At 38.4% G+C, this 23,719-nt stretch overlaps 2 protein-coding genes across 3 annotated transcripts; both read right to left on the reverse strand.

Moving 5' to 3' along the window:
- Positions 1–4,686: 4,686 nt before the first annotated feature.
- LOC137193779 (uncharacterized protein CXorf38 homolog) lies at positions 4,687–11,117 on the reverse strand. The gene is made up of 7 exons (XM_067605146.1): positions 10,249–11,117; positions 8,900–9,037; positions 8,643–8,768; positions 7,926–8,078; positions 5,892–5,969; positions 5,698–5,795; positions 4,687–4,875 (listed from the first exon to the last, which is right to left on the reverse strand). The coding sequence occupies exons 1-6, from the start codon at positions 10,456–10,458 to the stop codon at positions 5,733–5,735; spliced, it is 768 nt and encodes a 255-aa protein (XP_067461247.1). The 5' UTR covers positions 10,459–11,117; the 3' UTR covers positions 4,687–4,875; positions 5,698–5,732.
- Positions 11,118–11,268: 151 nt separating this feature from the next.
- On the reverse strand, positions 11,269–16,929 carry LOC137193777 (uncharacterized protein CXorf38 homolog). Of its 2 annotated transcripts, XM_067605144.1 has the most exons (6): positions 16,644–16,924; positions 15,368–15,502; positions 14,257–14,376; positions 13,299–13,448; positions 12,996–13,202; positions 11,269–11,676 (listed from the first exon to the last, which is right to left on the reverse strand). In XM_067605144.1, the coding sequence occupies exons 1-6, from the start codon at positions 16,848–16,850 to the stop codon at positions 11,572–11,574; spliced, it is 924 nt and encodes a 307-aa protein (XP_067461245.1). In that variant the 5' UTR covers positions 16,851–16,924; the 3' UTR covers positions 11,269–11,571. The 2 variants fall into 2 exon arrangements, with proteins under 2 accessions (XP_067461245.1, XP_067461246.1); XM_067605145.1 differs by lacking the exon at positions 14,257–14,376 and having other exon boundaries at positions 16,644–16,929.
- Positions 16,930–23,719: the final 6,790 nt, after the last annotated feature.

Here is a 23,719-nt window from a genome sequence, read left to right on the forward strand (position 1 = left end):
AACATGAATGCATCTTGTTCAAACTTTTCTCGTTATAACATGATAAGTTGATAAGCTGTTCTAACAAGAAACTCCCATCTGTCATTAAAACAAGACAAAGATCCAATCTGTGCCTATAAAGACGAGATTGTAGCCTACATCAGCTCCACCACCCAGCTGACCATCTTGCCTGCCAATAACCGTGTATGTAGATGTGGGTTTGGGTTACTCTAATCAGTTTTTCTCAAATGACTTGAACACATTTCATGAAACACTGTTGCAGTAAAACATTCAGTGCATTTACCTCCCCAGTTCATGCTGAGCAGCACAACACTTCAGTTGTCCAACAAATGACCGTCACTGACTCAAAACATTTAACTGAATTTAACTAAATGTCATAAGTAGGTTCCTTTGTCAACTAGTGCATCACTGCCAACAAAGTGACATTTCTCTTTCACATTGCTTAAGTCAAGACAAATATCAAAGGACTTCTGAGAGGTTGAATTTCTCATTAAGACTTACACACAGTGACCCAACTGTATAGTTCAATAATGTTTGAAATGACAAATGATGAGCAATGACGAGTTGCACCTGTGAACTAAATTTGTGGATAAACAGGTTACTAATTAAACTTAACATAAGATTCTCCTGTTATCAGTTCAATTTGTGACAAAAACAGATCACTGAAATTTCCTAAACATGAATATTTGAAAGGTTACGACAGTTGGCTGAAATATTTTGCTTGTGACAATTTAAACTGTGAGCATTACAAGAAGAAAAAAAAGCTCAGCCTAAACACACACACCAAAAAAGTAGCAACAGTGTAAAAGATTGTGTGAGGGATAAGCGACTGTAACACTTTAACCATGATGTAAGGTAAACAAGAATAGGCATAATCATTTTAACCTCAGGCATCTTCTCTAAACCTGCTCAATGTAAACAAGTCACAATAAACTCAGATCATTTAGGCCAGTAGTTCTCAAACTTTTTTCACATCAAGAACTCCTAAACTGATGCAAATTAAATCACAGACCCCCATCTGATAAGATTTTTGCTTTTAGATGTTTTATTACAGAAAGTGTATGAATACCATGACCAAAATAGTCAAACATTCAGTCATTGAGTTACTTATGGATAGAGCTATAGTGAAAATAAATGATTCTCCTTTTTTGCTGTGGACCCCCTGGAACCCCTCAAGGACCCCTGGGGGTCCCGGACCACACTTTGAGAACCACTGATTTAGGCTACAAAATGAACACCACACAACGATAACAACTGGAAATATAAAACTGGCAACCCAGAATATTTATTATTCTTGTCAATGGATATAAAAATAACCTTTGTCTCTCTCAGACCCGGCGCCAGGATGAAGTGACTGAGGGAGCTGTTAAAAATTGCAAGGTGGCAATTTTTTTCATGAGATAACATGAATTGATTTAACCATGCAATAGCCTCAGGAGGGCTAAATAACAACATAAGGCTACTGTTTAAAAATCAAAGAACACATTTCTTAATCAGAGCAATCCCAAAAATCATTCAAAATCAGCAGGAGGAGGAGTGGCTTTCAGCTCTCTATGTCTCAAACAAACAAAACTAGTCGTATGTGTTGTTATTATTCATGTACCAATGAAAAAAAAAGACATTTTCTCCAAACTCATTTGGTCTGCTGCTTCGAGCTGACAGGACACTAATTATTTCTCAGACTTCATGATTGAAATACCTTAGTTGTTGCATTTATTAACAAATTATTCTTGCATTAAGGTGGTGCTAGATGCTGCAATGGCTGTAAAAGTACCGTGCAAAGTAAATGTCAGAACTATATATATAGCCAGGAACTGACTAAACAGAGACAGTCTAAAGGTATTAGCCTAATACCTGCTCCAGAGTTATTTTGACTATGCTGTTACCTCTTGCTATTGGGCCTTTAACAAAAAGCTCAAACAGAAAGTTCAGGTAGCTCAAAACTAACCGTGTCACCCTCAGGCTTGAGCCAAGGAGTTGAAATGGTTTCTGCCTAGATAACTGATACCCCCCACCAGTGTGGATATAGCACTGGCAGGTGACTGTTCTGCAACCTCTGACCCAGGTTTGGAACGGGTCTCCCATAGTCTACATGCAGACTGCCTTAGCCTGCTTAGGGGAACCAAATTTCAGCCTGGCTTCTAAATTAACATCTGCTATAGTACCACTTATTTCAGGCTTATCACATCAGGAAGATCTCAGATGAGCAAAAATGAGGAACTTTGGTTGGAATGTATAAAATACAATCCAGTTTTATTTAGATTTTACAAAAATATGAGTTTTACAGGTTATAAAAAGTGAAATACAAAGATTAAATTTTAGAGCAAAAAGGAGTCAAAGAGGGATTAGTTCAAAAAAGGCAAAAAAAGCCCAAAGGCAAAAAGCCTCAAGAACTCTTTGACTCATTCATTACATCATTGTTAAAGATGATGTACATCATTGTTAAAGATGCAGAGGTGTCAGTCAGATGCAGAAATCACAGCTCGCTTCGCAGGCCACATGCTTCCTGCTGTTCGTACCTGTAGCAGGGGTGTTAAGTTTGCATAAGAGTTCAGCTGCAGTACAGGTCATTGTGGTCATTGATGGTGCTGGTCAGGATAAAAGACTACACACATCTGTAACAAAGGTCTTTGAAACCACACAGGGATAAACCTCATCCTGTCTACTGCATGGCCATTTTTACTAGCAGCCCCTTAACAGCTACCACTGGTGTGACTGTGGTCAGGGATCAGGTATTTGTAATCACCTTACAGACTGAGACTCCATCCATACTACCAAGAGTTACATGATCAATCATCCAATTTGTGGCCACAGCTGGATTTGTGCAACTGACATCGCCCTGCCTGTAAAACATCATAAAAGTAAAACAACCAGGTCAGCGTTAATCCATTTCGGAGAGGTGAGGGTGGGTTTCCTGGTCGTCCAAGGAGTTGGTGTGGTGGGGGAGTAACTCAGAGATGAAGGAGTCCCAGATCTTCAGTCTGGAGACTCTAACCACAACTGGGCTGTTCATACCTGTAGCAGGGGTGTTGAGTTTGTATAAGAGTTCAGCTGCAATTCAGGTCAAACTGACAATTCTTCCATCCATGTATTAGTTAGTTGTTAATCTTTAACTGAATCATTACAGAAAATTAATTGAGAGGTAGGTTTGAGTGGGGTGTGTCTTGGGCATAACAGGTGGACACCTTTAACAGAGTCATGCTGACAGACATCAGTTAAATTAAACATGTTTTTTAGGATATTTACTGTATTTTTAAAACTATTTTCAGAAGCTTGGTTAAGTTCATAGTTAACACCAAAGCCAGTGTAGCAAATGTAATTCTTCATAGATTCAAGTACTCTGGGTCTGTGGAGTTGAATATTTTGCCTTCTTTAATTAAGGACGAGTCAAATCCTTCTAGCTTTGAGTCAAAAGCAAAACAACGGCTACTAGCCAGAGATCTTGAATAGAATGATGGTATCCTGATATTCATTGATACTTGCATCTTAAAATAGTCTCCACCAACCGTTGTTGTTTATGTTGTTATGTGAGTCTATGTTGCCATTTTATCTGGAGTACATCTTAAAAACACTTTATTGATTGTTCTTAGGATTGAGTTGTCTATGTTTGGTCTTATGCTTTGGTTTTTCTTCATGTCAGACAATGAACTCCTGTCCCATCTTGTTAAGTGATTTATGGACTCTGAAAACATCGGGTGCAACGATGGATATAAGTCCAGGACTTTTTCATTCCATCCTTGACAAAGTCTGATATGTTGTATTTTAAAATATATTCAAGCATTGTAAATAAACCAAAACACAGCATGAATGATTCTTAAGAAAACTCAACTTTGGATGATAAACATTTGATTTGATTAACCCTGACTGCTAAAGCCTCATATTACTCCCAGAAACTTCATACTTATTATACTTGTATCACCTTTAACACTATAGCTGTGATCAGCAGCTATGGGCTCAAGATTTACAGGTCCAGGGGTGCATCGTGGTGCAGGGGCCCTCCTCTTTTTGACCACAGGGCGATGTACAAAGATGGTGGGAATAGCATCTGCTTTCAGTCTACTCTTTTTCCATGATTGCTATCGCCAAGAACTTCCTGGAACTATCTGTGGGTTTCACAGCTACATTGTCGTCATCTTTTCAAATTAGCTGAAAATCATATTTTCAAAAATCAAATTGTTTTAGAGTTTGATTATTGTGGAGGTGTAAACAATATAAACTATATAAATGCAGCAGTAGTGGTAGGTTAGTGTGTAGCCTGAGTGAAATTGTGTTCCTTGGTAATCTGTGTTTAGGCAGGTGAAAGACAAATGGACAGACGGGCATAAATGACCAACTAACAGTAGTGGCATCTGCACATATTTTTGTAAGCAATCTGTTATTGGTATCAAGAATTTTCATATTAGTGCATCCCTCACATTTTTGTCATTTTGCTGCATGTGTGCACATGATGTACACGTTATGTGTATGTTTGCAAATTATGTACAATAATTCATTGTGCGAACAGCAGTGATTTGCATCTGACGCATCTAGGTCGCAGAGGTGGTACTCAAAAAATTCGTCTGGGGTTGGCAGGTCTGTAACTGCAACAGATATGTCATCAGCATGTGTATTTCCACAGTCTTACATACACATTCCTAGACATCTTAGTTACACAAAGAACATGTATGCAGTGCACTGGAAGCAGAATACTGAGAGAATAATTTATTCAGTTCATTAAACTGACAATCTTAGAGATACAGTTGTATTTCTCAGGCACAAAGACATGGTGGTTTTTTGATTAATAAATGTGATCTCAAACGTGACTTGACGAGCCTTCTCTCCCAGAAAATTCACTATCTTCATCCAGAGGGGTTCACTGGCCTCCTGCTCGACAGCCTGCAGTTAAAATGTAAAACACACGTTAAATAGTCTGATTGTGAGTGACTGGAAACAACATGTATAATGATTGTGAGTTGAGTGAGATGCTTTCACAACACTTTTCATAAAACTTAATGCTGATCCTGAAATATCTGCTTTTTCAATAAAAAAGTGTGTTTACATATTAAATTGTACTGAATACTGAGTTCAATCCATATGTGTTAATGTAGTATAAATGTTGTCAGCAATGCAGAGAAAATGAGAGTAGACGTCTCTGCTGGAGTCTCATTTATAAAGAGAATGGCAGCAGTATTAAAAACAAAGAGGCTGACGGCTGCAGCAGCTGTTAATGAATGCAACTCCAACAGTTATAAAAGGGGCCCTTGGTTTAGAAACAAAAACGTACATTAACAGATTGTTGTCCACAGAAACAAACTGTAAACACAACATTGATATATTATCACTTATTATTAACTTAATTTGGTGACGTCTTAGCAAACACCTGCAATTTTACACAGAGAAACATTAGCATTCATTTGTCTGTCTACCTGATGATGAGAGTTCAATATTTACTCTCCTTTTATCTCCTTTTAGGTTTTCACCAACTCTTGACTAAACTATTTGTCTCTTAGCTGCTAAACGCTCCACTACAGTCACCAGCTAGTTGCTAGCTTTGTCTGTCTGCTGTTTATCGCACAGTGGCTTTTTACACACAGAATAAGAATGAAAATAAGCCAAAGTTGTAAAAAGAATTTTAAATCCAAATGTGGAACTTGTGTATCTAACAGTATTCATAGCCTCTATCATTTTGTCATGCAGAGCAATCATTTTCTGCTGCACCTTCAGCTTTTCTTTGTAGAAGAGATGTAGGGTCTTTATCTCACGCTCAGAGAGCGCTTCAGCTTCTCCACCCTCTTCCCAGGGTATTCCAGGGTATTCTAAAAAGTAAAAGAAACATATATACAGAATTAAAATGCTTTAAAAAAAGCATGTTTGAAAAGAGAGCATTTTAAAAAGTGTTTTTTGTGTCTTACAACAAGTTTATCCTCCAGTTCCTCTTTATTCTGAGCCTGATTGTCTCGTGCAAACAGGATCAAGTCAAGGCGCTGAATCTGAAAACAGAGAGGTTCACTTTAGTATTGACCTCATGCTGCCCACACATTTACTATCCTGTTCCATTTCCAGTTTTGTCTCTTAACTTCTTATGGTGAAAACTTTCAAGAGCTCTGATGCTAACATGTCAATACAATGATTATTTAAATTATTATCAGATTATTAATTATCTCCATTATTTGCATTCTTCACAAACAATCATTAAACCACATTGTTTTTTAAAATTTTATTGGTCTGTTATCTGGTTTATCAGTGTAAATTAAAACACATCTTTTTGCCCAACTATGTAATATGACACATATCTTATTGATGAATTAGCTTGTTACATAATAAAAAAAACTGTGCCACAGAATACTGGACCATGTGTAATAGTGTAACGACCCTAATGACTTTCCACTGTGCGTTTTAGCCGAAGAATTGTATTAGCATTAGCATTTGCATTTGACTTCTTCTGTGGTTATATCACATTGTTACAGACACGTAATAAAACACAAATACCAACACTAGGCACTAGTCACCATGACTGTTTTAACAGTAACATGGGCAGCTGATCCTGGTGGTGTGTAGGTATTAGTGCCACTATGAAAATAGTGCTCGATGTTTTTCACACTGCTGTAGAATAAAGCTATGTCAATCTTTCACGCAGTACGTTATTTTATAAATCAGATATTTGCTTAAATGTAGGCACATGATGATCTCAAGAAGCAGATGTCAATGTGCACAATGTGATATCTCCACTTGTGGTGCAGAAAGGAAGTTAAGAGACAAAATTATGGAGTCGGAGCATTTTCTTGCAGCTGAAATGCATAAAGTCAATAAGTCTTCTTAGTCCAGTTATGTCCTGGATGGAAGTTTAACAGTACAATCTGTAGTCCAAATGTAAACAAGAACAAACGTTTGTATTTTACAGTTAAAAATCAACTTGACAGTGCTCTCTGGCAGACAAACCAAGACACAAATGACCTCAAATCCAGTCTGGCATTTCTGTAATGCTAGTTTTTGTTATTTATCAGCTGACATATACACTATACTATATATACACTATACACTATATCTGCAATAAGCTTATAATAAATACTCACTGGGCACTTAATTAGGAACATCCGTGCAATCAAATGCAATCCAATACAAAAGCTCTATTCTACTTCATGTCTGTCATTGAGGTCTTTGTGGGTAGTGGTGGTTTACTAGACTGAATTATATTGAGTCTTGTAACAAACACAATCTGTCAGGCTCTACTGATTTGGCCCTTAAGGATGATGCTGCCTTCTCAAAATTGAACCAAATGTAAGTGATCTTCTCCTTTCAATGATTCGTGTTGGAACCTGCACACAGCCAACAGAATTGTGACTGAGTACTGACTCTGTTTTCCTGACAAACAACTTACATCTCCATCCTCTCTATTATCACATGCGTGTTTACATATTTGTAGGAACTAACTTCATTAGTTAAAAACCATCTCCACATATGACATATAAAAATATGCTCTGCTTTGAATAATATTTTGTGTCTAATTTGGTTTTTACACAAAAATGTTCAATCATTTTGTTGAAAATTATTTAAAAACTATGTAAATATTGTTTATTTGAAAAGTTAAGCTGCTGTACACAAGATATCTGCTACTTCATTGAAAAGTCCAGTCTCAGTGCACTGAAGGTTTCAAACGAAAGAGGTTAATTTCAAGTTAAATTTGACACAGCAGTGTGTTTTAAGTAATTAATAAAGAAACTACCACTGGGAGAAATGTAAACTACATATAGAGTTAAATGGGTAATCTAATTTGAGTACTTAAATAATATCTTATACTGTGATAAGAACCACTAAATGCTGTTCCCATCGCAAATACTAGTCAAGAACGACAAAGTATGATACAATAACGTTGTTTGTTTTTGCATTATCCCTTTAAATTACACAATACACAATAAAATACAGGAGTAAAATGGGAAAACGTGCACCTTATCGATTTCTCGAGACAGACTTCCAAAGTTGGGATGATGTTTCACCAGCACTTTACACAGTTTTCTGATCCGTGTCATGTAATTGTCCAAATCCTTTTTCTTCAGCTGGTAATTTGGAGAATGCATGACTCTGTTCCGGACAAAGGAAACCTAAAAAAGATAGAGACCTTATTAAGGCTGCAACTAACCATTATTTTCATTATTGATAAAACAATTAATCAATAAGCCTATGAATTGTCATAAAATAGTGACAAGCAAACAAGTATCAATGATTGATTTAGCTCATGTTACCTGTTAATCAAGAGGGGGCAGCAACACCTGCTGCTGCTGCACTAATAATGTCAATCGTGTTGATATTTCATGCTCTCAAAATGCTACGACAACAAAAAGATAAACACAGTTTCATGATAACATCTGTTCTACTGTGTGATTGTCTATAGGGACATTTAAAATGAGTGACTGCATAAAAAGTGAGAGGCAGCAGAAAGTTGACAGTATATGACCATATCTGAGCACACAAATGAAGATGGTGTTTGTATTATTGTCAGTATTGTTTAACCTACTATTTTTATTAATAGATGAATTGTATAACACAAAAAAATGTAAAAAAGAATGTTTGGCTTTTTGCATGTGCATCCAACAACATCTGTTTATTTCTTTGTGAAGTTTAATTCAATGTGCAATATGTGTGTGTGTGTACAAATGAGCATTTACCTCTTCACACAGCCCTCCGAGCTTAAACTTCTTGAAGTGCTTGCATTGATTCATGAGACACAGAAGCGCAGCAATGTCAAAATCACCAGGTGAGTTATGGTTCTTATGGCCATTTGGCATGTACACCTGAAAACACAACAAAAAATCATTAATGTGACACTTTACTCACAATCAGACCAAACCAACTTGACATAAGAAAACGATGGAAGCAAAAATGATTTGCTGCTAAGAGAAAAAGCACCAGACTGGAAACTTACCTTAGCCACTTGCCATTCATCTTGGGACCACAGGTGAGGTTTACTGTTCGTCCACATCACTTTTCCGTTCTGATTGGAGTGGTGAGTCAATATCGCATCTCTCCAAGCAGTGCACACCTCGCAATCAAACAGAGGAATCTGCAATCAGCAACATAAAATTAGAATCACAGTAAAACAAAAGGAAACCAACGGTTAATGGTTAATAAAGCATTCAAATCCATTCATTATCAGCTTAACAGTAATTACAACGGCAACTACTGTTGACAGATTATTGTATGAATTGTGTAATTCATTACTTATTAACATTTATAACTGTAGATGAGTTGACAACTTTTGCTGAATATTGAATAGATAGTGAGTATATATTAATTACCAACTAATGATTATAAAAGAGAGCTTTACTTCAAACAATGACATGAGAACCTCCTGATTTGTAAAGGGGACGTCAAATGATTTCAGGTCTGCTTTGCTGTTCTACGTTTTCACATTTTAAGTATTTTAAGAAATTAGTTCTTTTCACCACATTACCACCAGTTAGCAAGTGATCTAACAAATGAACCTTTAGCCTTTTGAATCAGGGATGTCTACAAGAAATTTCATTTTTTAAATAATTACAGTATGTACACCAAAATTAGATAAATTTAGTAAATTTTTCACCCAAAAGGCTGATTGCACATTTACAACATTCATATCTAAATCCTTCCCATTGGCAGATTGTAGAAAAATCATTTTGTATTTTTGGTCTACATGACATTTTTGAATGAAGTCTGTCTTAAACCAGGTATTTGATGTGGAGTCAGGATGCGCATACCTACTGTATAAGCACGTAATGAGGAGAAGTTTCATGAAAATTGAAAGTGAAATTAAAACTTGTAAGAGTTGAGTAATAGCACTGAATCCTAAATAGAGTAGATAAAAAAAACATAAATCTGGTGCCTCATTCAGGTCACTATCAGTGATTACAGAGGCAGAAGTGTATTTAGATGTCAGCTTTGAAATGACTGTTGACACTTTCTGTCTGCTGTTTTCAGAACCATTCACCTGAGAAACATTAAGATTATTTTGACAGTAGACTGTCAGCTGTGAAAAGCACATGATGACAGCAGAAACTAGGTGTGATAGCATATAGTGAAGTATAAATATTCATTTAAGTCATATACTGGTAACAAATAAACAACAAAGCGTTAACATTTCCTTTTTAACGTAGTTTGGACCACTTGGGAAGCCAGACACAAGTTAGCCATCATAATGACGTTAGTTTTATGGGAACTTCCTAGATAATGCAAGTCAGTGTGTTAGCCAACATAAAATGTAGGCCTACATGCACAGTGGTTAAATTAAGTTCATACCGGTTGGTTATGCGTTGGGTTCCAGTTTGAAAAATCGCAGTTGTTGGCGCACGGAACACAGCCACATTGTTCGCTCATTAGTTGGTGGAAAACTGTTATTTCCTCTTCGATGAACGGCTCCAGACGTTTGTGAAAACATCTTAAAATACAAACGCATTTAAACCAATTCATGCCTTCTGGATTTCCAATCAATTCCCGAATGATGTCCATACCTTAACAATTTTTTTTTTTACAGGATGATACCTGTACGTACAGGTAATATATAAAGCACACGCCCCTGTGATTGGGTCGCCTCCGCCAATCAGGAGGCTGGAAAGTCTCACATCGCCTTATGTCTTGGTTTTGGTTTCATTTCAGGAATGTTTGCTTTCCGTTTGTGACTGATTTAGTTTTCATATTGACCAGATTCTGTACTCCACCAAAATTTTGAGCAACGTTTGAACTGTTTTCCTATGTCACACATTTCATAAATAGTTTAAAACACCAACAAAAAGCTTTCATAACTTACACATTTAATATAGTTGACCACAGCAATGGTTACCAATTTCTCTGCAGACTGTTACTTTTATTGCAGTATTTTTGCAGTGAGGTACTGCTACTTTAACTCAAGTAAATGATCTGCATAATTCTTCCACCACTGAATGAAGCTTATCAACTGTTTTTCAAGTTTAGAATAAGGTTACAAATGATAAAGTTAGGTTTAGGCTAGAAACACATGATTTCAGGTTTCCCAAGAGATTAGGTTATGGTTATGTTTGCATTAGTTTGTGGATGGTTAATGTGAGACATTAGTTGTGGTTAATGTCAATGGTAAGGATCAGGGAGGGGCTTCCATCTCTTGACCCTAAACGTCTGCAGGATCTGTTTGGTCAGGATCAGGCTGCACCACCAAAGTAGCAGCATAGTATCACACTGTGAAAGTAGTGCATAAAAATCATGACTCTTCTTAAACACTAGAACAGAAATTCCCACAATATCTTGACAGTAAAGCGCTGTCCATTAAGACTGAATAGATATGAGTCTGATTTCCATGATTTAATGGAAACTTAAAGCATCTTCTAGCAAGTTCTGGGCAGGTGCATATACATTATTATTATTTACTTATGGTCTAAACTGTAGCTTGTTCATGAACAAACGCCGGACAATAAGACAAACAGCAATATGTAAACATAATCATGATTACAAATAAAAATAAAACAATGAGTAAAACAAACAAGCAGAGCAGACAAAGCTAAATGTTATAATCTCTCTTTGACAATGATTCAATATTTTGTGGCTGTATAAGCACTTGGGTCCATTTCTGTTCTGTGCACATTTTTATTTTCAGGCCTTCAGTGAGTCGATGGCTTGGAGCTCTGCAGAAAACCTCTCGGCCAGATCTCTGTTGGCCTTCAGGAAACCACCCAGGGTCATCAGCTGCTCAGCATCCTGAAAAAAGAGAGAGCTGGTTGAAGTCATGTGACATCTTTATATACATCTTTAATATCACGCATTGACTACTGCAGCTCCTTCCTGGCAGGCCTCCCCGCATGTACGTTCAAACCTCTACAGATGATCTAGAACGTGGCGGTGCGTCTGGTCTTTAACCAGCCCAAAACAGCACATCACCCCGCTGTTGATATCTCCCTCCACTGGCTCCAAGTTGCTGCCCGCATCAAATTCCAAACCCTGACATTCGCTTACAAAACAGCGACTAAAACGGCTCCTGTCTACCTAAACTCCCTCATTCAGGTCTACACTCCCTCCCGTTCACTAGGCCCTGCCAATGAAAGGCACCTGGTACCACCTTCACAACAGGAGTCGCTAGCTAGACTCTTCTCCTCTGCAGTTCCCCGGTGGTGGAACAAGTTATCAAACTCTGTTCGATCTGCAGAGTCTCTCTTAATCTTTAAAAAAAGACTAAAGACTCAGTTCTTTTGCGAACACCTCTGCACTTCATGGACTGAAGGTAGAGAAAAAACAAAAAGACAAAAATTTAAAAAACAAAACAAAACAAAAAAAACCTGCTTCTTTGCAATCTACGCACTCAATGCATCGCATTGCTTAGTCGTGTTGTTGTCTTCTGACTAGATCCCTGCTTGTGTTGTATCAGTCTCAGATGAAGGTTGCTTTGGATAAAAGCGTCTGCTAAATGAAATTGTAAGTTGTAATCTGTCTTTTTTATATATTATGTGTATGAGTGCAAGTGCACATGCATATTATACAAATATTCAATCTAACATTTATCACTGGTGAGATCACAACTCCATGAAAATCAGATCAGGTCATTCAGCTGCATAAGGGGAGTCTCAACATGAATCCGTGGTTAACAGGAAGCTGTGCTCTTATCTAGACTATAACTGTTCTCAAAGTGCTGTATAATAAGATACTATGCAAAACCTCATGTGGACCAACTGGTGCAGAATCTGCAGATAAAAATTGGTTTCTTGTTTTGGAATAAAGCATGTTTAGGACAGGAAACCCTCTGTGCAATCAACCATCATGTCTGTGTTTGACTATGGAGATATCCTGTACTCTCCTGTTGCTGACTCCACCTTAATTCATCCCACTGGATAAATTCAAACTTTTAATTTTGAACATTTTTGAAGATGTCTCTGTGTGACTCTGTGTTTTGTTGTCTTATCTCTGTTCTGCTTCTCCTGCTGATCTAACATCTCCCCCTGCTAAACAGCTCTTGATCTAAACAGGACCACCTGATTGAATAATATATATATATGTATATATATATATAAATTTGTTCTTCGTACCAGTGTCTTTGTATCGTCATCAACAGGAGCAGCAGCAGCATGCAGTAACTCCTGCAGCCTCTCTTGTAGCAACTCAGCCTCCCATTGACTGATCAAGTCAGCGCTGATCTTCAACTGGCTCGCAGAATCAGACTCTAATCCAACCGAGTCAGCAGAATCCATCTGGTCCTGACCAGAGGCATATATTGACAAATCAACGCTCAGCATCTGGAAGAAAAACAAACAAAATGCACGCAAACTGTGACGGAACACAACACTACATTTCAGCGAGATCAGTGAACAAACACAGACAAACATGCTCACATCGTTTATCTGTTGTTCAACTGCTGCCATTTCTGGTATATTGCTGAACTGTCGCACAAGGTGTGTCAGAGACGTCTGGTAGCGCCTCATCCAGTCGTCCCTCACTCGGAAATCACAAGAATGCATCAACTCATTCCTGTATCGTATCACCTGGAACCACACACACACACACACACGTTACAGAATACCGTTTATAACAACAACTATCACATCCTGCAAAAAAAAAAAAAAAAAAAGAATCCCGTCCCATTAATATTGACTTCCAGCGAGATGCCATCTCTCTCTGGGTCAATCTAACAAATACACTCACATCACTCATATCTCTCCATAATTCTTTCTCAGGCTAGTCACAGTCATTTTTCAAAACTAAGTTTGGGATGCAATATATTTGTAATGTGTTTAATTATAAACATATGAAAATAAGGTGTGAGACTGAGTGTAATATGCATTTATACTGAGTGCAAATTATTTCTTTTAGTCAACACACATAGCAATTTAAATTATGATGTAGTCAAATGTGCATTATAAACTTTATTTTACTGACTGTAGTGTGCTTAATTCTATTATTCTCTCTATTCATACTGCTTCTGATGTTTTTCATTGTTTCATCACTTCCTACTGTTTATATCCTTTTCGCGTCAACCGTTATCTAGATTATTATTGTTTACTTCTCTGACATCTTGTTGTGTCAAACAGTGAAAATGGAAATCCAGTTTATGCATGTGCACACTGTCTCACAATGAGAGAGTTTATTTAATAGAACCATGCATGCATGTGGCTTTATCGTGCGCATATTTTCACATTTGTGCACACACAGAGATTTAGTCTGCTTCTGCTAAAAAAAAAAGCCATGTGATAATTTTCTGACTTAAAGACTTGAGAAGGACTGACCAAAAGTAGCCTTACAGGCCCGTTTTAATAATATATATAATAATATATAAAAGGCATGTGTGTTTACCTCTTTCACATGTTTTACATCCACATTGAAATAATTACAGTAGTTGATCAGGTTGAGCAGAGCAGAGGCATCGCATTCATGTGCACCCTTCACTTTTACCTGACCTCGAGGCATATAAGCCTACAGGAAGGAAGAGAAAGAGAGAGAGACCTCCATCAGACGCACACGTTCAGGTGAATCTTTAACACCTGCTGCAGACTGCTTGAAACCTTCAAGTATTTAAGTCATATTTTCCTTTCAACAAGTCAAAAATGCAGCAAGTTTGCCTTTACTTAACCATGTGATAAGATCATTTGACCAATTTCACTTGATTTTCTGAAACACTCTCTGAACATTCAGTGCAATCTCCGCATCAGCTCGAAGAGAGCAGCGCAGCAACTTCATTGGTCTGGCAAAAGGCCGTCATTCGCTCAGAACGTTTCAGTGAAAAGAAAATCAATCAGTGAGTGCACCACTGCCATTAGTGACATTTTCCTCCTTTATCACTGCTTAAGTCAAGACAGTCAAATGTCAGAACTGTGTCAGCGTGAAATCTGATTAAATAGATTTCTGCATTTCATTATTCACTGAAACTTACAAAAAACAAAATAAGTTAAAAAATATCAATACACAGTTTTATAGTTTTTAATTCACAGTTTTAGATATGATTCTGATTTTTTTGTCCTACCCCCCCCCCCCTCCCAATTAAAAGACCTAGATTGCTTTGAAAGCAGCTAAAAAATGATCAACTCCAAAGAAAAAAATTCATTTTCTAAGAGCATTGTGACAAATTCTGAACAGACAACACCGAGACAAAAGAGGCATTTATAAATATTCTATAGATTGACAAGACTGTGCAAACAAACTACACATAGGAAACTCTCAACAGACCTCAAACATCCTCTATAGCCAATTAAAAAATATAAAAACTAAATCATGTCACAAATATCATATGAACACCAAAGTCCGTTCAATAGTCGCTGTCAGCGTTCGCCTTGTGTACATTTTCACTTAATGTTGAGAGAAAATTAACTACGGAATAGAGAATTGCACAGTGTTTTGAGGATGATGATTTCCATTTGACGGTAAAATGGTATTCATAGCACTGTGTGAGTTGTGGTTTGTAGACTACCTTGGCTAGTTCCCAGTGGTCTGTCCTCCAGGAGGGAGGGGAACAGTTGTCCCAGTTCACAGTGGAATCAGGCTGTCTGTGGTGTGAGAGGATCACTGTCTGCCACAATGAACACGCCCTGCATACCCGGGAAAGCTGGGGACATAGTGACACACACACAGACACACAGACACACACACATATCAGACTGTCTGTATGGGTTTAGTTGTTAAATAGACTCATTTTAACTGATACTTTATGCAAGTTACTGTGCAAACAAGTAGGGAATATTAAAGATACAAGTACCTGTCATGGAAAGTTAGAGCACATTTACTCAAATACTGCACTCAATTTTGAGGAACTTGTAGCTTTACTTGAGTATTTCCATTTGATGCTACTTTATACTTCCATTCCACTACATTTCAGAGGGAAATATTATACTTTCTACTCCTCTACATTTATTTGACAGCTTTAGTTACTGTTCAGATGAAGATTTGACACAATGGATAATTTAACAAGCTTTAAAAATTCAACACATTGTTAAAGATGAAACCAGTGGTTTCCAACCTTTTGGACTTTTGACATCTTACAAAAAGCAGTGTGTAGTCGGGGTCACATTTCAGATGTCTATGAGTTGTTAACAGCTCCACCAAATAGTGATTTTTCCCTCTAAACTTCTCACATGGTTTGATTTCAATAAATGTTCAAATGATCCAATATTTCACCAAAAATCAAAGATTAGAGAAACAGTCTAAAAAGATTTGTGTATCAGAACTTTTAATCATCTCATGACCCCTCAGATTTATCTGGTGACCCTTTGGAGGGGCCCGACCCCTAGGTTGGGAACCACTGGACTAAACTAGCTAACTGTATATAAAGTAGTTGAAACTAGCTCCACCTCCAGTAGCTACAACAGTAACATGCTGCTCTAACACTGATGCTTCAGTATTAATAATCTAATGATGTCATATATAATAATATATCAGTCAGAGGGACCAAACCACTACTTTTACTGCAATACTTTAACTACATCAAGCTCATAATACTTATGTACTTTTATGTACTTTTCATGCAGGACTTTTACTCGTAATGGAGTATTTTTACCTTGCTGCATTGGTACTTTTACATAAATAAAGGATCTGAATACTTCTTCCACCACTGATAAGTACCATATGTCCACAATAAACTCAGAACATGTCACAGTCACTCTGTAAGGCGTTATATCTAAATAAAACAGAATGCAAAGGGGATTCAATTGGAAAAAAAAACCGAAACCTGAGCAGGATTTACAACTAACCTTATTGGCTCTGGGTTTACATGAAGAAGTCTCACACGGTGTCCGTAGATGAGAGTTTTTATTGAGCAGATCTCTGTGGAAAGCTCGCATCCGGTTGTTGACGAAGGGATGGAGGCCATCCTTCAGTATAAGCAGACACCGTCCTGCCTTCAGCCAGTTTTTGTACTCTCTGTCGTTGAGTCGGAACTCCAGCTCCCCGTGAACCATCTTGTCCTGTCTTCCTGACAGGAAACATAACAAAGGAGCAGCGCAAGTTCAGACAAAGTCCTCGTGTTAAGCTCCACCCAGGCAGTGCAACCGACGCAGAAGCCACAAGGTGGCGCCATCTACCTTAGAAAGCAAGGCCGTGCTGCTCCCTGTTTACCAGGAGGATTACAGATCCATGAGACAGAGTGTAAATTGTTTGGGTCTGATGGGATGTGTCTACAGTTTGAGACTTGGCTCTATGCATGGAATCTCACACAGAGCAGGCTGTTTGAAACAATGTGGTTTCAGCAGCCTCACCTGGCTGAAGTGTAACTTGTAGTTTTCCTGTCGAGATTCATGACTAACTATCTGCCATTTGGTGCTGGGCAGGTTTTTTTAAAGACGCTTTTAGAGATAACTCTGCCTTGTGGAGCTATGCAATGAGAGCAGTAACCAAAACAGTAAAGCTGCAGACCATAAAACCAAAACAAAGACCTGAAAGACACTAAAACGCTCTGTAGAGCTGAGGGGATCTGTAGAGTCGCATGATAATTCTCTGTGGGCTCAACACTACTCCAGATCCCTTTAACATTACACATTTGATCATTTGATCCATTGTATAAAAATATTGATTATAGCAGCTTTAAACTCCCCCTCCCCTCAAAAATGTGTTTTTCTTCTTGTTCTCTCAGTTGAATGTCTGAGCTTCACTGTGCAGAATGATGTATGTGCAGAGTTTAACACTAGAAGGATGTTTTCACTTTCATCTGCTGAAAGTGGGAAGTTACTCTGAGCTCATTGAAAATATGATTTTAAGTGGTGGGCCTACAAGCATGATTTGTGACATCATCACCAGTTTTGGAAGCCAATTGTGGTTCAATATCAATTTAGTGTGATGTGGAAACTTTAAGCCTTCTGTGCACAAACAGAGAGAATGGACATTATAATGAAGCAAGAGACATCTTGTGTCCAACAGTTAAACTTCTGATGTGAAATTTGCATATTTATAGCTTCTGTAATTTTTAATGAGAAAGGAGTAAATGCCAGTTTTGGATTTTAACATGATCATTTGAACACATCAGACACATTATTGTTCCAAGCAGAAAATTTTTGTATGTCTTAATACATGTCTGATGGGAAGCTTTTGGTAAATATCTCATAAAACAATAAAAGCTTAAATTACTTGATATTTTGTTTTTAGGAGGTCCACATGACTGATTACATCTGATTCCCTAACTGGGTGGAGTTGGAGCATTGTGCCACCCTGAGGCAGCCCCCTGTGAGAGGTGGCATCACTAAGGTGCTACATGTGCTGTCTGCTGTGAAGAGGAGGGCTGGAAAACGCAGAGGAGCCTGACCAGCAGCTGCATGCACAGACGTCCCTGAGGCTGCTGCAGGAGGTGTTCATCAGGGAGGAGCTGGAGTTTCTGACAGATACCATGTATTAACTGAGACTATAGGGGCTTGCAGGAGGAGAGAAGATACTAACCATTGCTTTTTCAAGCTTGAGCAGTATGGACAGACATTTTTGAAAGAAAATACACCCTAAAACACTTCAACTCAAGTGACAGCTATTGAAACTGGACCTTCCATTTATGGGTCTAGTGTGTTGTTTGGTGGTGTATTGTTGCAGATAACTGTCCAAACTTGGGCGACACTGAGATATTTCCAGCCTAGCTGCATTTTCACAGCACAATAATTTCTAAACTATCTACAACTTCTACAATATCTCCAGTAAATGTCGGATTTTGGTATCAGAAAGAATAAAACTGCTTCAAAACTGCTTTCCGGAGTTGAATATTTATATTAAATTATAATTATACAAGTGGAGAATTCATCATAGAGGAGACTGAGGTACCAGTTTATAAAGCAGCACATTGTACATGCACACATACTGTACATACAGAAAGTCAGCAGTTACCAGCTGGCTTTAAGCTCGTTTTGAGACATGTAGGAAATCATTTACTGAAACTAGAGAAGACAGGAGAGATAGGACCATAACCTTACTGCAGTTTTCAAAATGCACAAAACAATGTGTGGGATATATAACACATTATAGAGTAAAAGATACAGTATGTTACTATGCAAAAAACAGAGGCAGTAGGCTTATAAGTAAAAAGGCCTGTCTCTTACAAGAAACCATTTTCTAGTCAACAAGTTTTTTAGGAATGGCAATATGTCCACTGTTAGTTGGTCTTTGGTCCCAATTGAAATACTTCTATAATAAGTGGCTGTATTGCCAAACAATTTTTCACATTCATTTTTTGTACAGATAAATCCTAACGACTTTAGTTACCCACTTATTTTAACTCTATTGTCACCATGAGGCTGACATTTGTGGTTCAGAGTGAAATGTCTAGGCAACTATGAGATGGACTTCCATGAAATTTGATTTATGTCCCTCTGAGAATGAACTGTAACAACTTTGGTGATCCCTTAATTTTTCATCTTGCATCACCAGCAGGTTAAATTTATAATTTGTCCAATACTAAATACCTGAAAATGTAATGACATGCCCAACAGACTCAATGCTAACATGTTAAACTCAGATGATGAACATGCAGTAGAGTGAGGTTATTTGTACAACACCTTTCAGCAGCTAAGTTCTTTACATAAAACATAAAAGTCATTAAGACAAGATGTAAAAGAAACACAAGACATTATGGTAAACATTATCCACTACCAGCAAACCATTAGCATGTTAGCATTATAATTGTGAGCATGTTACTATGCTGACATTAGTATTTAGCACAAAGTAGCCAGAGTGCAGCTTCACAGAGCTAAGAGGTCAAGAGACCTGCAGTAGTGTGTATACAAGTATGATCATGCATGTGTACAACATGTCTTTCCTTATAGGTGGGCAATGATGTAGTTTCTTCTTTCTTTTTCAAAGTAATGAGAGACATACAAGATAAACAGGAAGACTGAAACTAGTGTTTGTCTGTCTCTGATAGCTCTCTGATTGACTACCTTCTGCCTGGTGCATGCTGGGATACGCTCTAGCCCCCGTAACCTCGACTTGGAATAACAATGGAACGATACGAGAAAGAAAGGTAAGAGTAATAAGTCATTATTCATTTTTTAACTGTTGTACAAGATAACCTAGAAATGCAGCTGTGGAAATAGGGCGAGGTAGTCACAGGATCCCCAATTAAAACATATTACATTACAATTATGAAAATGAAAAGACATTTGTGTTGTATCAAATAATTTCATCTTTACATGAAAATTTAATTAGTCTTTTAGGATGCACAGAGAAAAACAAATATTCCTCTATCTTTGTAATTGGATCTCTACGGATTTGACGATAGTTAAAGTAGATTAGACGCCCTGGAGTGTGTGTGTGTGTGTGTGTGACTGAATGTGTGAGTGTGTGTGCATAAATGAGCCCTGTTCAGCAGTCAGTCGAGGGGACACAACAATATTAATGTGAGTGTGTATGCGCTTGTAGGTATGTACGAGTGTGTGCAAGCGTGTGTATAAATACATATATGCATTGGTGTGCATGTGTGTGTGTATGTGTGTGTGTGTGTGTGTGTGTGTGTGTGTGTGTGTGTGTGTGTGTGCCCACAATCCCAGCAGGGAGTTTTTTTTTTTAAGCAGAGGAGATCAAAGAGACATTAGTATTCTGAAATAAATCACATGCTCAGGCCTCACTGCGTGGGTCCCCAAACACATACACAGGAGACACACACACTCCCTCTCTCTCTGTCTCATTCTCTCCGTCTCCTCCTTTTTCTTTCCCCTACCATCTCTCTTCAAAAGACACAACCAGCCCACACCTCCACCACCACCAGCGCACCACCCCTCTCCTCCACCCTACCCCCTCCTCTCCCAACTCCACGGCCCCTAGCGGCCTTCAGAGCTACTGTATCTGCTTACTGGCTCTGAATCCTTTGTTATATCCTTTCAGTTTCTCACGTTCCAACTTGAGCCCCGTCTCCTCCCTCCGTCTGCAAATAAGCAGGAAAATGCTTTGTCAGAGAAAACTGTTGTTCATCGCCGAAAAAGTCAGAAACGCAAAGTAGGGGTTTTTGACAAGTATATCCTTGGGGAGAGACCTCTCATTTTCTCCCCCTCTCTCCATCTTTCTCCTTTTCTTCACCCCCTCTTTCATACCTTTCTTTCACACTGCCTCAATCCAACTCTTCTAAGCTCAGCAGCAGAATGATTCTGGGCGATGGTGATTTTTTTTTTTTTTCTTCAGTTTTTGGTGCGGGATTACCTTTTTGGAGGTGTGTGTGCACTTCTAAGACTTTTGACAATGCTAGGACTTATTTGCAAGTTCTGAAGTAATGGGAGCTGTTCTGCCAGGCGGCGAGCATTAGCCGGACTTCACTTTGCTCTGAAAAATGGTCACTGCTTTTGCCAGCGGGAAAAAAGATGGGAATAGACGAAGAGAAGTGAAAGGCAAAGGAGAAAAATGATTGACATGGTATAGCTGGGAGAGGAAGAAGCTCATTTTTAACCACAGAATTATAATGAGAAGCACATAAATGCCCCCTGTAGCTCCCTGACAGTTACAATATCCATGAGATTCAGGGTTTTCTTTGTGCTTTGTTGTGTGTGTGTGTGTGAGTGTGTGTGTGTGTGTGAATACGCATGTATGTGTGCATGTGGGCACGTGTGTGGGATGGATAAGTTTAGGCCAATGTGTACATGCATGTACTTATTTATGTGTGTGCATGTATCTGTGCATGTCTACTTGTGTGTGTGTGTCATTTTGATAGCCACCCACATGAATATGCAGATCAGTTTTAGAGAGCGTATGTGCTCAGCATTAAAGCCCACTCTCCACTGCTGACCCAATTTCACAGTGCAGTGTATGTGTGCGTGTGTGTATGTGTGCAGGCGTGCACTTGCTTATCAATGCATTTCGCCAAGCTTGGAAAAATCGTGCAGCTAAGACGGAGGCGTGTGAGTAGGTGTGTGTGTGTGTGAGTGTGAGTTAGCCTGTGACTGTTTATAGTGTTTATGAAGCAAAAAAAAAAAAAAAAACACACGCGATAAGTCTCATCCACCACTTACACATTCACAGTTGGCTGTGGATAACAAAATTCACATTAATACATGCTGACCAACCTGCAGTCCTGTTCTGCTTCTACAACCTGAATCACATTGCTCAGTCATCATTTCTTCATTTCAGACACATTGTTGAGCTGTTTGCCTCACTTTGACTTAGGTTTTTTCCATATAAAATGTAATATAATTTGTACATTTTACTATATTATGAAGGAAAAGGTTAGAGTGATACCTTGGGCAGAAAGATTAATTACTCTCATATCTGTAGGATAATGATGAGGCTAGAGCCAGTGCTCAGCCAGGTTAGCTTAGCTTAGCATGAGTGGAAACAGGAGGAAACAGCTAGCCTAGCTCTGTCCAAACATAAAATTATGCAGCTGCCAGCACCACTAAATCTCGTGAAATACCATGTTATATCTTGTTTGTTTAATGCGTACAAAGACTGAAGTGTAAACGTGACAAGTTGTGCTCTTACATAAGTACATTTCTTGCCTAAGTGCAGCAATTTCCACCTGCTTCTAGTGCCTCCAGTGTTTATTCTAAGCTAACATGTCTCCTGTTTCCTGGCTGTAGCTTCATATTTAATTAAATACTTCAACTTTCTGAGAGATAGAAGAATGATTTCTCTTTCATGTCTTTTACTCTAAATATGAGGCAAAAACAGCAGCTGGTTAGCTTAGCATAAAGGCTGGAAAAAAGGAACAGCTATTCTGGCTCTTTCCAAAGGTAAAAATATCAGGTTACCAGCACCTTTAACGCTCACTGGTTAACACATCTGGTTTCATTAACCAGTACAAAAACTGATATGCAAAAATGACAGGTTATGTTAAGCTAAGCTAACTCAATCTCCATGTGGTAGCTAGCGCCATATTTACCAGACAGACATGAAAAGTGATCTTCTCATCTAACTCTCAGTATGTTCCCTCAAACTATTCCTTTAAGCAGAAATGTTGATGTCATAACAAGAAAAAAAACATGACATGAATGAGGATAACATGAGGATTCAGGATTAATTTATCTTCCATGAGGTGTGGATTTTGTAATCATGCTTTATAATTTATCAAACTGACCAAACAACAACCTTTCCATTCAGCAGTAACAGCTCCACTTGTCAATAGAAATGAGTTGTATCGGCTAATCTCTGACAAGTTTAAACCTTTTGCTTGGAAATGATATGAAATGCAGCAACTTTACCTTTTTTAAAAGTGTGGAGTTTATTGAATTACAACAGATATTATATCAACAGTCTTCAATGTTGTCAACTCAGCAGTGCCAGTCAGCAGAAACATCCAGGACAAGCCGGCGGTTCGTCAAGCCACCGGTAGATGGAGACGTTGAGAGGAGAGAGGCCCAGTGGCAGAGCTGAGGTAATGGCTCTCTGGTCTTTTGTTCCCTGTATTCATCCTCACCCTCCACCCTCTCCTTCTGCCTTCCAGTCTAAACTCCCCCTCATGGACTTCAAAGGAAAGGAAGGAACTAGAAAATAAGGTGAATTAATTTGCGCCCCCCCCCCCCCCCCCCCCCCCCCCCCCATTCCATGCCTACATGTTGCAGCGGATATGCTTTTTAATTGCTTGTGCTAAATACATAACCTATTTTTGTATCCTTTACAAAAGCCTAAATGATGATCTGGGTAGAATCTATGCAAATGCTAGAAGCCCTCATAAAACATTAAAATTACTTCACAAGTAAAGCACCTTGAAAACAAGTTACAAGAAAAAAAAAAGGACACTGTAAGCTCGGCCAGCGTATGGCTTAATAAGATCTGGCACCCAGTGCTGCAAACTCTGACAGACATTCCTCGGCATCTTTAACCCTCAACTCAGAAGCCTCAGTGCAGACTGAACTCTGTGAAGTAGATCAATGGG

This window comes from Thunnus thynnus, chromosome 12 (assembly GCF_963924715.1).
Source record: "Thunnus thynnus chromosome 12, fThuThy2.1, whole genome shotgun sequence".
Lineage (NCBI taxonomy): Eukaryota > Metazoa > Chordata > Actinopteri > Scombriformes > Scombridae > Thunnus > Thunnus thynnus.